This window comes from Quercus lobata, chromosome 2, assembly GCF_001633185.2.
Source record: "Quercus lobata isolate SW786 chromosome 2, ValleyOak3.0 Primary Assembly, whole genome shotgun sequence".
Classification (NCBI taxonomy): domain Eukaryota; kingdom Viridiplantae; phylum Streptophyta; class Magnoliopsida; order Fagales; family Fagaceae; genus Quercus; species Quercus lobata.
In genome coordinates, this window is record NC_044905.1 from 43,195,205 (window position 1) to 43,211,224 (window position 16,020).

A 16,020-nucleotide genomic window follows, 5' to 3' on the forward strand; every position below is an offset into this window, starting at 1 on the left:
CGGGGCTTCGTAGGCGTCCCATGCAAACACATCCACGTTTTCCCTAAGAAAATCAATTAGCTTTTCTTTCTCTTGGGGTGGTAGTTTCGAGCCGACTTGGAAGAATCTTTCCGGATTGATGCCCACAAGAACTTTTTCCAAATCCTCGCAACTTGCCTCTTCGGCTGATCCCCCACCAATCATGGCCAGGGTCGTTAATTGCTATAAGCCGTTCTCGGTAGGGGTTAAGGGCTCGACATTTGGCCATCGCGAAATGGCGGACACCATGTATTGCCGAGCCATGGCTTGATCTCCTATCACTTCTTTGACCCGACCCTCCGACGGGTACTTCACCTTTGGGTGTAAGGTAGAGGAAACAGCCCCTAGGGCATAAAACCAAGGTCTAGCTATAATGGCGGTGTAGGGCGAGTATGCGTCCACCACTATGAAGTCCACCTTCACTATGTCCAAGCCTGTTTGTATGGGCAATCTAATCTGGCCTTTCGGAGTAATGGTTTTCCCTTCGAAACTTACCAAAGGGGAGTCATATGCCGTCAGGTCTTCAGGTTTCAGCTTCAACCCCTTATACAAGTCGAGGTACATTACCTCCACAACGCTGCCCTGATCGACTAACACTCTCTTCATGTCATATCCCCCAATCCTAAGCGTGACGACTAGAGCATCGTCATGGGGTTGGATAGTTCCGACCTTATCCTTATCCGAGAATCCTAACATAGGTGAGGCCATCCCCTTAGCCCTCTTAGACTCACAATCGTTAACCTCAGCGAGGAGTCGAGCCACCAACATTACTCTGAAAGGATGGGAGCTGGTTCTTCCTGGAGCGACAAGAATGACATTTATCGTACCAATAAGCAATCTCAAGGTGCTTTGTCGTGTCTCAACGTTCGTTTGTTCTTGTCAACCACTGGAATGATGCAAGAGATGACTTAACTTTCCCTTTCGGACCAGCTGGTCCAAGTGGTTTTTCAGGTTTCTGCAGTCATCGGTAGTGTGCCCTGGTTCTTGGTGGTACCGACAGTACAGGTTCTGGTTACGTTTCGTAGGGTCGCCTTCCATCCTATTTGGCCATTTGAAGAATGGTTCGTTCCTGATTTTTCTCCAAAATCTGATGTAATGGATCGCGGAATACAACGTGGACTGCCTGTGCATCGGCGGATCCAGGTTGCTCCGTGTAATCTCTTCTCGGCCGGTTATTGTTGCTAAATCGGTCCGACTTGAAGTCCCTCCTCTCCTGAGAGACAACCTTCGCTTTACCCTTACCCACCTGTTGGTCCTGTTCGACCCTCTTGTACTTGTCGATTCGGTCCATGAGTTAGCGCAGGCTAATGACCGGTTTCCCCGTCAGGGATTTCCTTAAATCGTGCTCAGTCGGCAGGCCTCTCTTGAAGGTACTGATGGCAACGTCATCATAATTGCCCTCTATCTCATTATACATCTTCCAGTACCTATCCAATTAGTCCTTTAGGGTCTTCCCCTCTCGCATGGATAAGGACAAGAGGGAATCCAAGGGTCGGAGAACCCTACTACTCGTGATGAAGCGAGAGCCGAAGGCTTGGGTTAGCTGCTTAAAGGAATTTATGGAGTTCGGCTTGAGGCCGTCACACCATCTCATCGCCATGGGTCCCAAACTGAATGGAAATACTTTGCACATCAAAGCCTCGGCTTTGGAATGGATAGCCATCCTCTGGTTAAACTGACTTACGTGCTCTACGGGGTCCGTCCGACCATTATATATGGTGAAAGTGGGTTGGTGGAACCGCCGAGGAAGTTTGGCCCCCTCTATCTTCCGTGTGAAAGGTGATTGGGAGATTCGGTCCACGACTTTTCTCATAGCGTCGTTCACTAGGCCCTTGTAGGATGGACTTTTGTGGCTGCGTTTGTGAGGTTGCTCTTTCTCATAAGAGAAGGTTTCACTTGGTAGGGTTCTCGACTTTCGCTTGTATTCGTTGTCCTCTTCATCGCTGGTGTTCGGACTGAAGGAGGGACGCCTTCGCTGTGCTCGATGCAACTTCCTCTTCAGGTCATCGATTTCTTGATATAGAGCCCTATTATCGTCTTGCATTTGGGATGCATGACCTTTCCCTTTCGAACGGCTTCTACTCGTATGGGAGGTATGTACACTACCCTCTCTTTGCTTGTCTTGATCTTTTTCCCGTTCGAGGTTAAGAAAGTTGTCCTGGCGTTAGGAGTCTGCGGGCCCCGTTTGGCACGGGCCTGATCCTTCCATATTTAACAGTTGCACTTACTAAGGTACAAGTTCTTCCCACAGACAGCGCCAATTGTAGAGTCACAATTTGGAGTCCAAACCCAACAGGTATGGGGTCTTGGTCCAAGGAGCACAGAAGTAATGAATTTGTAGAGAGTGGGCTATATAACTAGGTCTTAGCGAAGTGGACAGTGGTTAATATTGGGCTATACTACAATTGAACATAGGTGATGCATGTTAGTATCTATAGATCCTCAGTCCGAGGAGATGAAATGAATGTATGCTGGTCCTTGTTCAAAGATTATAGTTGTTTGTACTATTCCTCTGTTCTCCTTTCTTTTTTTCGTCCCTTTTTTTCATGGAAACTCCCTTTCTTATATAGTCTTCTTGAAGCTATCGTGGCCTTACACTTGTTGATTATCTAGACCCTTACTTGTGTGCTTCCCATCAGACACCCCCTTCCAACCTTCTGTGAGTTGTGGTAGCCAAGACAATACTGTTCACAGGTCCTCTCCACATTAATGCGGTCAGAAAAATAGCTGCAACGCATTTAATGCGGCAACAGCAGCCTCTCCTTGGACACCTTATGTTTCCTTCTTTCCTATGGGTCTGTGGGACTCACCCCTGCTACTAATGTCCGTTGGGGTGGGTCCTTCTAATAGACAGAGTGCATGTTTGAACCATACTCATCACATCCGAGGAGGCATTTCTCCTCGGACCGCCCTTTAAATGTCTCCCCATCCACGAGAACTGGGCTAGGAGCCCTTTTGGCATCCACTTCTTCTCCTCGAACATGGCTAATCTTCCCGTATGGGGCCTAAGGCCCATTATATGATTTTGAGTCTTTGCCCCTACAATTGTCATTACAATCTTTCACAATGACTAAACTACAATTCACCTATACTAAATACAAGTTCTTTCCTTGGCCTTTTTCTATCACTAAAATGACCACCACAATAACAAACCAACTTAATGCAAGGCAAAAAAGTAGTCTCATCTCCTGCCTTTGATGAACACAATTAATTTCAAAAATTATTATCCTTCTCTAATAGCACAATTGTAGCTCCCAACTTGTTAGCCTTTTGTAATAATCCAGGGTTAATTTGCTTTGCTCTATCTTCACAATTGGAAGAAACTTGCATTTACATTTCACCTTATGATCGCTAACTTCCTCCAAAAAAATTCTAGATTAGTACAAAACAGTGCAGTCAAGGTTGACCTGAAAAAACAGAGAACAGTTATTAAATCTAGATTAGATAAAATCTGCTCCCTTCAAAAAAATTTCTGGTCCCTCAAAAAAAAATTATTTTAACCAATTACAATTCTTAAAGATGAGATATATAACTACAAAATAAGATGAGATATAACACAAGTAGTCACGCAGCAATGTAAGATATGATTATGTATCATGAAAATTTTCTTATAATTACCATATGCCAAATATGCAAAATTGTCAGTGCATCGTCAAATAGAATTACAATAAAGCCAAATCAAATATCAAAGTTCAAAACTTTACATTTTAACCAAAAAGTATTTTCCATTATAATATACTCAACAAAAACTGCCCCTCCACCTTCGGAGCCCAGGATTTCACATTATAATGCAAAATGTATTAACACCAAGCGTGTTCTTGTTCCTCATAGTATTCACAAGATCCCACGTGATCTAATATTGCTAATCTTTGCCAGAGACACAATTATGGTGTGATAATCCCTAACACTGGTGCATGTAATTTCATTGTTTTCTAGCCCATTTAAGGAACCGATATTCCAACATACCAGCATTCTCAAATCTCAAGTACATCGTCGACTATATCTGGAGAAACTCTTATTCGATTTTGGTTAATAGCAATATCAATAGCTAATGCTGGGCAAGATATCATAATTTCACAAATTCCTTTCCTTGGACCTAAAACCTCTGTTGTCAGTTCACTAGAACTGTACATCCTAACAAACATCATCCCTTTAAAAAATAATTTGTTGCGGTGGTTGCAAATTCTAATAATATTGTTGAACTAAACAGAGTATCACAATTTACCTGACAGAAAATAAACTAGAGCTATAAAAAGAGTACCAATATGCTTCCTAGTTTATATTCTCTAAATTCAATGTTCTTTATTTCTTCAAGCTTCTTTAGCAATAAACTAAAGGTGGCAACACGTATTTTTGTTTAAACAATTAATGATTCAAGCTTCACTGCTTCAACTATTCAGTCACTACTACAGAATTGGCACACACATTTTCACAAACACCTACCTTACATAATTGTAAACTATCACAGGGACTTCATAATTTCAAATAATTTACCACCCATATATACAAATAACATCTTCCCAAATAATAGGAATTCAATTTTAACAGCCAACATGAAAAACCCAAAAACCACAGCCCAAAATGTCATTGAAAAAATCAACACATATATGATTGAATATTTACACACCTCACTGGCAGTGACCATGATATGAAGCAAAGAGAGGTTTTAGTTCTTCGCTGCCATCGCCATCGCCTGGGTTCTTCACCACTGCCGCCACCTGGGTTCACGAGGTGAGCTGAAGGTCTATCTGGGTTCAGTCTAAGTCGAGGGGTTTGGGTTAGGGAGGTCTGGGTTCACGGGGTATAGACGTGGCAAAACGGGCAGGTCGGGGTCGGGTCGGGTCAATCGGGTCACAGGTTGAGTCGGGTCGTGAGTCGGATCGAGTTGACCCATATTTTTCAAACAATTTTTTTTTTTTTTTTTTGGGAATAGATGCAATCTGTCAATTGTTTATGAGTTCCTTAATTGTGATTAGATTCTCACTAGTGATATTGTTACCAATTACCACTAAACACTTAAATTGATACCCAAATTTGGTGCAACTCTTGTTCCAGCTTTCTAGAAACTAATCTTGGTATAATCTTCAATTTATTTAAAGTAGGAAGAGAAAATGAAGGTGGCAAATAAAAAATTACAAACTATAATGGAGTACTTAACATATTAAGTAAAAAAGAATAAGTAAATATTTTATAAAAATTACACCTCAATCTCAATCTACTCAACATTGGTAAACGTGGAAAAACATGCGGGTCGGGTTCAGGTTCGGGTCAGGTCAATCGGGTCGCGGGTCAAAACGGGTCACGGGTCAAAACGGGTCATTTTTAAACGGGTCAATCGGGTTACGGGTCAAACGGGTTGCAAGTCAAACGGGTCGGGTCAAACGGGTCTGATCCATTTTGCCATGTCTAGGTATAGGTGAGCTGAAGGTCTTCTTTGTGGTTCTTTGTTTTTTTGTTTTTTTTTTTTGTTTTAGAGTTTGGCCTGAACGGTGACGTTTAGGCTAGAGATTTGTGTTTTAAGTTTAGGCATGAAACGTAGTTTTGATTGTGCTAGCTTTTAACTCGGTCATCACTGAAATTACGTAGTTTTGGGGTTGATTTGGCAAAAATAAAACATGTTAATCTGGTAATGTGTCAGTTAATGGCAAAAACTAACTGTGGGGGTGAATTGCTAACGGAAGCAGATTTCAGGGTGTAAAATCAAGTTTCTAAAACATTAGAGTGTAAAATCCAGTCAACCCCAAACTTCAGAGGTGTAATTTGCAATTTACCCAAGAATTTATTAAAAGAACCATAATCCTTTACTTAAACATACATCATGCACTTAAATAAAATAACACACAAAACATGTTAAAGATCACACAACAATGTAAAAGGAAACAAATAAAACACAATCAAACAGATTATATTAAAAAGGAAAACTAACAATTAAATAAACACAATGAAAAAAAATCATATAAACTAAACATGGCAAAAAGACCAAATAAAATATGGAAAGCAAATAATTATAATTAGTTAACCTAAACAGAGTCAGACAAAATCAAATAACATTAAAAAATAACTAAATAAATAAAAACAAAAATCTATTCAAATCTCAGTTCAGGGTGCTTACACATACTTAAACATGCATACACAAGTTCAAAAACATGTGTGTGCATACTCAAGTATGAGTATGCGTACGCATCCTCAACACAAAAATCTGGAAAATTACATTTTTAAGTTAAATCAATTGCATACTTGAGTTTAAAACAAAGAGAATAACAGGATAAACACTAGAATAAATAAATAACTACATCACAAAACAAATAGCATAATCATTAAACAAAGCATATGTGAATACTTCTATATGTTAGAACATATTAACTTGAAATCTAAAGGCATGAACAAGAGAAAATACTAGACACAAGGCAAATTAAATCACAAGGTCAAATTCAACAACATCAATAAAATATCACAATCATTAAACTAAACAAGAATAAACTCACAAATAAATTAAAATAAGATATCCATGTGATTCTTAGTTAGCAAATTGAGAAATCATGGAAAGAGGACTCACCTTGCTTTAAGATCACAGATTTAAAGTTTGTTTAAATTAGCACTTAGTGCCTACAACACAAAGATTAGATTGAGAGAACAAGAATAATCAAAGAACACAATAGTTTTTAGAAATCACAAATGAAGAACAACTTTAATTGAAAAGGGTTTTGAAAAAAAATAAGAAAAACTAGTTTATGCCATAGAACAATGCTAGATAGAGATTTTGAAAGACTAAAAAGCGTGCAAAGGTGTTGTGGTGACTTTAGAAAAGATGAACTAGGGTACAGAAAAGATGGAGGCACTCTTTCTAGCTAGGGTTTTGATTGGAGACATAAGGTGAGTATTTATAAGTTAAAATTAGGGTTTTTTTGGGCTTTTTAGAGGTCTTTGAACATTCCCAAGGGTCTAGGAGCTGGCCCACATCAAGGAATAATGTTTTGGGCTCTTAAAACTGAAGTTCTAGAGGTGTGGAAACAAGGCTGCATACATAGGGTCGAGGCTGCGTATGGCGTATGCCCCCTTTTCCTGTGCGTATGCATGCTTCCCAAAAACCCTAAGTCTAACTACTTTGATGGCTCAAATTCAAACTCCCATAACTCACTCAATATAAATCCAAATTAGAAAAAATATATGTTCAAATTAAAGCCCGGGATGCCTACTTTTCAATGAAACAGGCCTCACTCAAAAATCCTTCGTGGATCAAAAGTTATAATTAAAATAGCGAGCAACAATCATTTTTCAACATCGTTTTCAAAGTGATTTGAGCACTTTTGAGTTGTGATTATTTCCAAACTATTATAAACTCTTCAATTACCATTGGTTGACACATTTCGAGCTCATCATTAGAACCAGGGACCAAATGTTATTAACGAGTACAAAATGAGGTGTCTACACTTCCTCAAAATAGCCAGACCTAGTTGCTTAGCTTTCTTTCATCTCACCTCATTCCTACTAAACAATATACACCACGCCACCATAAGAACTAGTTACAGTAGCTCATCCCCAAATGCTTGATCATATATCAAGTGCCAAAAAAAGTATACAAATTCAGGGAAAACCAACCCTTAGGCATCAAAAGCTATACCAAAGAGGTTCCAAATCTCATAAGCCGTAGGACAGTCCTAGAAGACATGACCACCGCTCTCTTCCCCCGTCCCACACGCCTCGCATGTTGGTTCACTGATTACTTTCCTATGACACAGGTTGACCTTAGTAGGGAGTATGTTTATGCTTGCTCTCTCTATGCAAATGACTTGACTTTGTTGGGAATATTTAGCCGCCACAGTTTCTTCTAGAATTGCCTACGGTGCTGAACTTTTGAAGCTGTACCAAAATCGTTACTGCTATCAAATGCCACTACTAATGACTTTGTTGGGAATATTTAGCCACCAGAGTTTCTTCTAGAATTGCCTATGGTGTTGAACTTTTGAAGCTGTACCAAAATTGTTACTGCTATCAAATGCCACTGCTAACTTGTAGGCACTCATAACCATGAAATTCCCCCTAGGCATATACACCCACACCAGCCCGTCTTCTGGTAACCTGGAACTCAATGGGATACTCATGATAGCCATAGCATCATCTTGAGTGAAGTATTGCTTTGCCATATCTGTTCTCCAAGCTTGTGCATGTGGGTCAATGAGTAAGGCGACCTTTGCATCAATGGGGATGTCCATAGGTCTAGAGACGAGTTTGAATGTTGATGGTTGGGGTGACCACTTGTCCTGTCGAATGTTGAGAGTCTGCCCATTCGCCACCTGCCAACGGTACCCTTGCTGGACAATAGATTATGCTGTCATGATACTCCTCCAACAATTTTCACAAAATCTATATTTATAGGAGTAATATTATAGTCATAAACTATTTTACAATATTTTTACAAATTGTTGATATAGCTAATTATTACTAGTTCTCATTTGGATCCACTACTAACATTACTTTTTCACTTATCAATAAGCACTTACCACATTAGTAGTTTATGAAAATTGTTGCAAAATAGTCTATAGCTCTAACATTTCCTTATTTATAGTTCTATAATCTAAAAAAAATGATATCAATGTTACATAAACTTTTTTAAAAATCATAATTTACACACAGTTATTTTTATATATATTTAATTAAATTTAAAAATTTATTCCAAAAATTAAACCTTTAATTAGAATTTTGATAACATCATATTTTCATTAAATAGTAGAATATATTTAATTCTATATACATACACAATTATCATTTAATGTTTAATGCTATATAATATAAAATTCTATATATAAAAACAATCACAATAAATTTCTATTAATAACTACCATAATTATAAAATTTTATATTTAAACAATAAAAGAGAGAGAAAATTGTATTATGTTAAGCATTTTTGTACCTCATGCATGTATGTAGTTCTGCTATGAGGCACATTCTATGAGATTTCTTCTTCTTCTTCTTGTTAAAATTATTTTATTTAAACCATCTACCTAATTCATCAAAAAACTATATATCTAGTCTTTTCATTAGTGCCTTGCTTCACTCTTTTTTGAAAGTGAAATATGTATTATTATTTAATATTTTCACTTATGCAAAAAATTTAATTAATTGATTCATTAACCTTTCTTCCACCCAAGCAAAAGTTTTAAGGAGTTTATTCATCTAACCTTTCATCTAAGCAACCACTTAATTAATGAATTTGTTTAATAAATTATTTAATTTATTTATTTATATTTCAAAATAAATAACTTTATTTACTTAGTATTTAATTTCTAATAAAAATGTTGGGCAACCACATATATAAAGAGTAATTATATTGTGCACCATAAATGGCTTGCCAATGTGTAAATGCCAAGTATGTAAACTTTACATGTTGGTGATAAATTTTCAAAATAAAAAGGTGTCTAGTATATGTTACCCCAAGTTCCCAACTTTTTTAAAAAAAAAAAAAAAAAATCACAAGTTTTTTTTTTTAAAGAGATAGTTTTAACTTCTAGCATCCACTAAGAAACTTTACCACCCTAAGTTCCCGACTAAGACTTTTATTCCACAAATTTTTATTCCCAGCCACAATAGTGTAAGGTTTTGCCATGTGGTGCATTCATTGAGAAAGAAATAGAATAGCCCTCACTTTTAGCCTTCTGTCTCAACAAAACTTGTAGTAATTTATTCAATTATTTTAGTATTTTTTGTAATAATTTATTTAATTATTTTTAGTATTTTTTATATTCAGTAAAAAAATAATAGTGTTTTCTTTTATGTCAGAATATTAATTTATTGTCATTTGATTAATGAGGAACATGCATTCATTTTTTTTTTTTAATACAAGATAGAAATTCTACTCTAGCCTAATCTAAGTGTATATGTGTGTGAAACTCCCTCCTAGAGACTTGAACCCCGTCCCTTGCCCCCCACACCCCACAAGTACTTATACTTGTGGAGTGACCATCGCACCAAGAGTGTGCGATGGTAACATGCATTCATTTCTAAGTATTAAAATAATACCAAAAATAACCATGCATGTCAATTTTTATGTTTTATTTAATTGAATAGAAATGAATATTAAAATTAATTAAACAAACGACTAAAAGTTGTCCTAAGATGGACGGCTAAATGAAGAGTAATTTATACTAACTACACATGTCATTTCTAAGTATTTTAATGAGTCTCAAGAGTCTTGGTAATTTATATGGTTATTTTTAAAGATTCACATTAAAATCATTTGATTTGAAATATATCTTTTTGCTCGCTTTAGCAACAATATATATCTTTTTGCTCGCTTTAGCAACAATCGAAACAAAAACTAACAAACCACAAAACAAATTTAATAATACACGCTATCAAAAACGTAGAAAATTATGTAGTTAAATAGTCAACATAATATAATATTTGTGAGATCATTCAAACAATATGTTTGTATACCAAATTATATCAATCATAATAATTCACATTTTCTCCATTTTTAATGACATGTGATATAACTAATTCTTAAATATAATATTACCTAATGAATATTATACAGGAACTATAAAGATAATTTTTTTGCAAAATATTTTCATATGATCTTATAATGTATTGGCACATAGCACGAGACATCTGACAATATTTCCAATTATCAAGTTAGCAAATTGTTTATAGTAGATGATAAAATGATTTTAGTGATATGTTCATACAAGAACTAATGAAAACCCATCAATTTAACTGTTGTAAAAACTATCATTACTCTTATGCCCTCACAAGTTGCATTGGGAGTGATCCTATACAACTAGTTGTTTTAGAATTTTTTTTTTTTTTTCAATATATAGCTATATGATATTTTCTCCACTCACATGAATGTCGAATTTCAACATGAATTTAATTAGTAGCACCCACAATTAAATATAATACTATATCTTATATGTTTGGTTGTTTCGAATTTTTTTTAGTTTTCCCAATATAGTGACAATGTAAAACTTTATTCTCACATAAATGTTGAATCCCATCATAAATTTACTTAGTGGCACTCATAATACACTTTTGAGAAATGCGTATATCATAACATTCAATCGTTGTATTCGAAAAATACTAAATAATTACCCTTTTGTCTTATGCTAAGTGAAGGTTACGTATCTTTAACTGTTTTTTTTTTTTTTTTTTTAATAGGGAAATGACCCATTGCAAAAATTTGCCAGAACATGTTTGTAACTTAACATGGTTTCTTGGAGTCCTTTTTGGTAATTTGCATCAAAATTATAATTTTAGACTATCAATTTTTTACAAGTTTTAGTGTTTTACCAACATTTAATTGTGATTTTCAAATTTGTATTTTAAAAAATACATTTTAAAATTGTTATTTTTTGTTATTATTATTTATACATCTTTTGAAATGGCTAACCCAAATGAACTCAGACCCTCATTTAATTAGGAAAATTATTACATGGTTCGAGACTACAAGGTCAGCAGGCTGACCTTGTAGTCCCAACCAATTAGATACTGACACGTTATTAAAATTGGATGATAGTGCATTTTTGCCACGTAAGCTAATGGAATCCTTAAAACTTCATGCCGTTAGAGCATCCACAGCAGGTGTGGTAAATGTCCCAAATGCCAAATATTTGGCACATTTACCACACCAAACACAAAAATGGTGCTTTATGAGATGTGCCAAATCTCAAAAATTATACAACATGGCTACAGTACTATTGCAAATTTGCAACGGTACGGACAAATGTTGTAAAAAATTTATTATTTTATATTCTCTTTTCTCTCTCCTCTCTCTTCATTTTTTCTTTCCTCTTCTCTCTCACTCTCCAGTTCCCTCTCTCTTCTCCCTATACCGGTTCCCTCTTTCTTCGGAGGTGAAGCTTCCGAGACCGACACGTTTCAAGAACAAAACTCCGGCGTCGATTCAGATTACCACCGAGCATATCCTCCGTGAAGCACGGGAACGACAAGAGGCTGAGATTTGGCCTTCGAAGTAGAAGATCACCGACGCGACTAAACTCTCCGAGTATCAGCTTCGCAAGCAGAAGGAGTTCGAAGACCTAATCCACTGCGTGCGAAGGAATAGCAGTGTTTGGATCAAGTCCGTTTGGGAACGAGCTCTCGATTGGATGTTCACCGGCAGCCACGACGGTGTAGCTCTGACGACAACAGCACGCTCCGCCACACTTGATCAGCCACACTCGATCTTACCCACGCTCCAGCCATGCTCAATCTTGCCGATCTCACCCCGAGGCCGCCGTTGATCTCACCATCTTCCCTCTCCTCTTTGTCCGCCTTTCACTCTGCCTCTCTCTGGTTGTGGGTTTTTTTTTTTGTTTTTTTTTTACTGTAATTAGGGTTGATCTGATGGTGGTGGTGGGCTGTAGGCTATGGCGGTGACAGTGGCAGTGGTGGTGGACTGTTGGGGTGATGGCCGGTGGTGGCTGTTGGTTTTTTTTTTTTTTTTTTTTTTTTTTTTTTTTTTTTTTTTTTTTTTTTTTTGCTGCAATTTGGGTTGATTTGATGGTGGTGGTGGGCTATGGGCTATGGGCTATGGGCGGTGACAGTGGCAGTGGTGGTGGACTATGGGGGTGATGGCCGGTGGTGGCTGTCGGTGTCGATGATGATAATGGGATGGGATAATATATTATTTTAATGTGTAGTAAATATTATTTTAATGCATAGAATTGAATGATAAAACATCTGATAAATGAGATGTTGTAAAATGATGTGGTAAAATAATAAAGTAGGTCTTTAGTGTGGCAAAATAGCATTTTTTTTTTACAACATTTGCTGTGGATGCTCTTAGGCTTTATTTCAAATTTGAAATTTTTAATCAAAATTTTGAGCAGTGCTTTTTACGTTTCTTCAGCCAAGTCAAATCTTAAACTCGCACAAATTTAAATCTCAAACCACAAGTTTCTCTCTTCCACTAAAACCCACTATCTCTCATTGTTCTCAATGGTTTTGGTCTTCGAGATGAGTTCCCTCCCAATGCTTTGGATCACCTCTACAAGCTCCAAGTCCAAGTCTCTACAACAACTCGCTCTCTAATTTGATTCCAGACCTCTCTGGACTCTTCAACCTCAAGTCCCTCTTCTTAGACCACAACTCCTTTTCAAGCTCTTTTCCTACGAAAATTCTTATAGTCAATCAACTCCAAGACCAATCTCTTTCTCACTTAACAATCTTATCGGTCTAATCCCATTGGAGTGACCAACTGTATGAAACCCCTTTAAGGGCACACCCATCTATAGATGGTGAGTGCAAAACTGACTACTTTTGTGACAAATTTCTTACATACAACACATGAAACTCATTTATTGGTGATTTGAATTGCATATTTTTTGGGATTAAATTTATTGTTTGGGGTTTAGGTTGCAATGTCATTAGGATTTGTATTTTCCCCCAATTGGGTCTTGTATTTTTATTTGTACTCATACATGTTTGTTAGGGTCATATTTTATGTAATTGGCTAATCCTTTGACAAAATGCACTTTACTTGTAATTGGGTAGATCTAAGTTGGGTTTAATACATCAAGAAATATGTTGTTCAAGCATATCAAGTGTTCATATTAAAAGACATGAAGATTGGTCCAAGAAACAAGTGAAGAAAAGTTATTCATTAAGTCTTGACAGATAGCTCGACAGATGACTACTATCGAGACTTAATATGAAGCTCGATAGATGACTCAACATATCCTCAATCTATCGAGAATTACAATTTCAAAATTTCCAGGTCTGAAATTCGACCTAGGCTTATGTATTTGTTTAAAACTTTGCAAACAACAACCTCATTTAAGTTGCTGGAGTCAGTCACGTACTGGGATCTATGCAAAGGGTTAGTCATAGATTGGAGATTTGTGCATCAAGGGAAAGAAGGTTACCACAAGATCAAGTTTAATTGGGTATTAAAGCGAAGGTTCAACTGTAGGTTGGTATTTAGAGATAGGCCAGGGTAATGGTAAAATTCCTTATACTTTTAACCGTTTGATTGTTGATTAGTGAATTCTTAGGAGTGGTGACCTTAAAATCATCCAGTGGGGTTTTTTCCTTGCGAGAGATTTTCTCCATTTGTCAACAAATCACCATGTCAATTTAATTCCCCTGCATTTAGTTTTTTGGTGATTTGTTGGTGCCTTCACGATTTGCATGCAATTGAACCTAATTAATCAATTTGGGTAAATTAAATTATTTAACTGGAGTCAAGCTATCTTAACCCAACAAGTGGTATCAGAGTGGGCACACTCTGATTAGATTTTAATCTTTGTTATGTGATCCATTAATCCCTATTGTTATGGATCATGGGCATCCATAATTATTCATTCTTTATTTGATGGTACTAACTATGTATACTGGAAAGTATGCATGAGAGTCTTTTTGCAGTCTTTAGATGAGAAAGTATGGCTTGCAGTTGAAGTAGGTTGGACTAAACCTAAAGATCCACTAGCATCGTGGGATGACACCAAGATCAAAGCTGCAAACTTTAATAGTAGAGTTCTAAATGCCCTGTTTAGTGTTGTGACCAATGAGGAATTCTAGAAGATCTCCTTCACTAACAAAGCAAAGGAAGCATGGACTATTCTTTAGAATACCTGCGAGGGCACAAAAGCTATTAAAAACTCCAAACTTCAAAGGCTCACGACCAGCTTTGAGGAAATAAAGATGGATGATGATGAGTTATTCGATGAATTCTATGTCAAACTCAAGGACATAGTGAATTCAGCTTTCAATCTTGGAGAATTGATTCCAGAGCCTAAGATTGTCAAAAATATTCTTAGATCTCTTCCAGAAAGATTTCATGCCAAGATCACTGCCATAGAAGAATCAAAGGATCTTGAATCTATTCCTTTGACAGAATTGATTGGGAATTTACAAACCTATGAACTAGGTTTAGTAAGGGTTAACAAGGGTAGCAAAAGCAAGAACATGGCTTTGAAGGTTAAGAATGATGATAACAATGTATCGTCTGAAGATGAGGACACCAAGTTCAAATCATATATCACCAGACAATTCAAGAAGTTCATAAAAAAATGGGAATGTCAAGGCAAGTGACAAGGATTGAAAATAGTCTGGATTCTCTTAGTTCAAGTCCCAAGATAAAGGTAAGAGAGAATTCAAGGATGTTGGTCAAAGCAACAATATTCCTGCTCGGCCTAAGTGCTATGGATGTCAAGGATATGGACACATGAAGCAAGAATGTCCTACATATCTCAAATCAATTGGCAAGAGCAAAGCCCTAGCTATCACCTTGAGTGATACAAAACCAGAGGCAAATTCTGATGATAATGACTAAAAAGGAATAGTGAGTGCTTTCACAGCTACCATTGAGTCTCTTGAGGAAGTAGTAGAACTGGTTGATGAGGAAGAAGAGCTGATAGAATCCAAGTTTGAGAAAATGGATGAACAAGATGATTCTCCACTAAAGTTGATAAAGTTAATCAAACCATCAGAGCACTGAGGTTTGAAAACAACTTTCTTGCTAAAAAGACCAAGAAACTGGATGCTGAATTGTTTCAAGTAAGAGCACAATTGGAAAGGACCTCAAGTGCCAAGCTGGATGAAATGCTCAACTTTCAGAAGTCTGTATCTGACAAAACAGGTCTCGAGTATGATCATTCTTTCTCTTCTTGCAATATCTCTTCTAATGCTTTAAATAAAGTCATTTTTGTTTCCCCTGCTAATAATGATAAATGTGAGGTAATTGAACCTAAAACTGAAAAAGTGAGTGAGGATAAAGATGATAAGGGAAAATCTATTCTAGGAGCACCCCTTAAGGTTGGTAAGAAATAGACTAAGCAGAATAAGTTTCGCTCTACCAACAAGAAGTCTCAACCAAAGAAGCTCCATTTTTGCTATCACTGTGAAGGATCTAGGCACACTCGTCCAAATTGCTATAAATGGTTAGCCACTCAACAAAGCAATAGTGTGTCATCTTTTGGGAGCCAAAATCAACTTTAACTTTCTTTAGCCCTTCTTGGAGAACTTCTTAAGGCTGTCGTGTTACTATCTAATTTCAATGGATTC

General features: G+C 36.8%; 1 protein-coding gene across 1 annotated transcript; it reads right to left on the reverse strand.

Moving 5' to 3' along the window:
• Window positions 1–201: 201 nt before the first annotated feature.
• LOC115964844 lies at window positions 202–786 on the reverse strand. The gene has a single exon (XM_031084083.1). It carries the CDS (start codon window positions 784–786, stop codon window positions 202–204), a length of 585 nt encoding a protein of 194 aa, XP_030939943.1.
• Window positions 787–16,020: the final 15,234 nt, after the last annotated feature.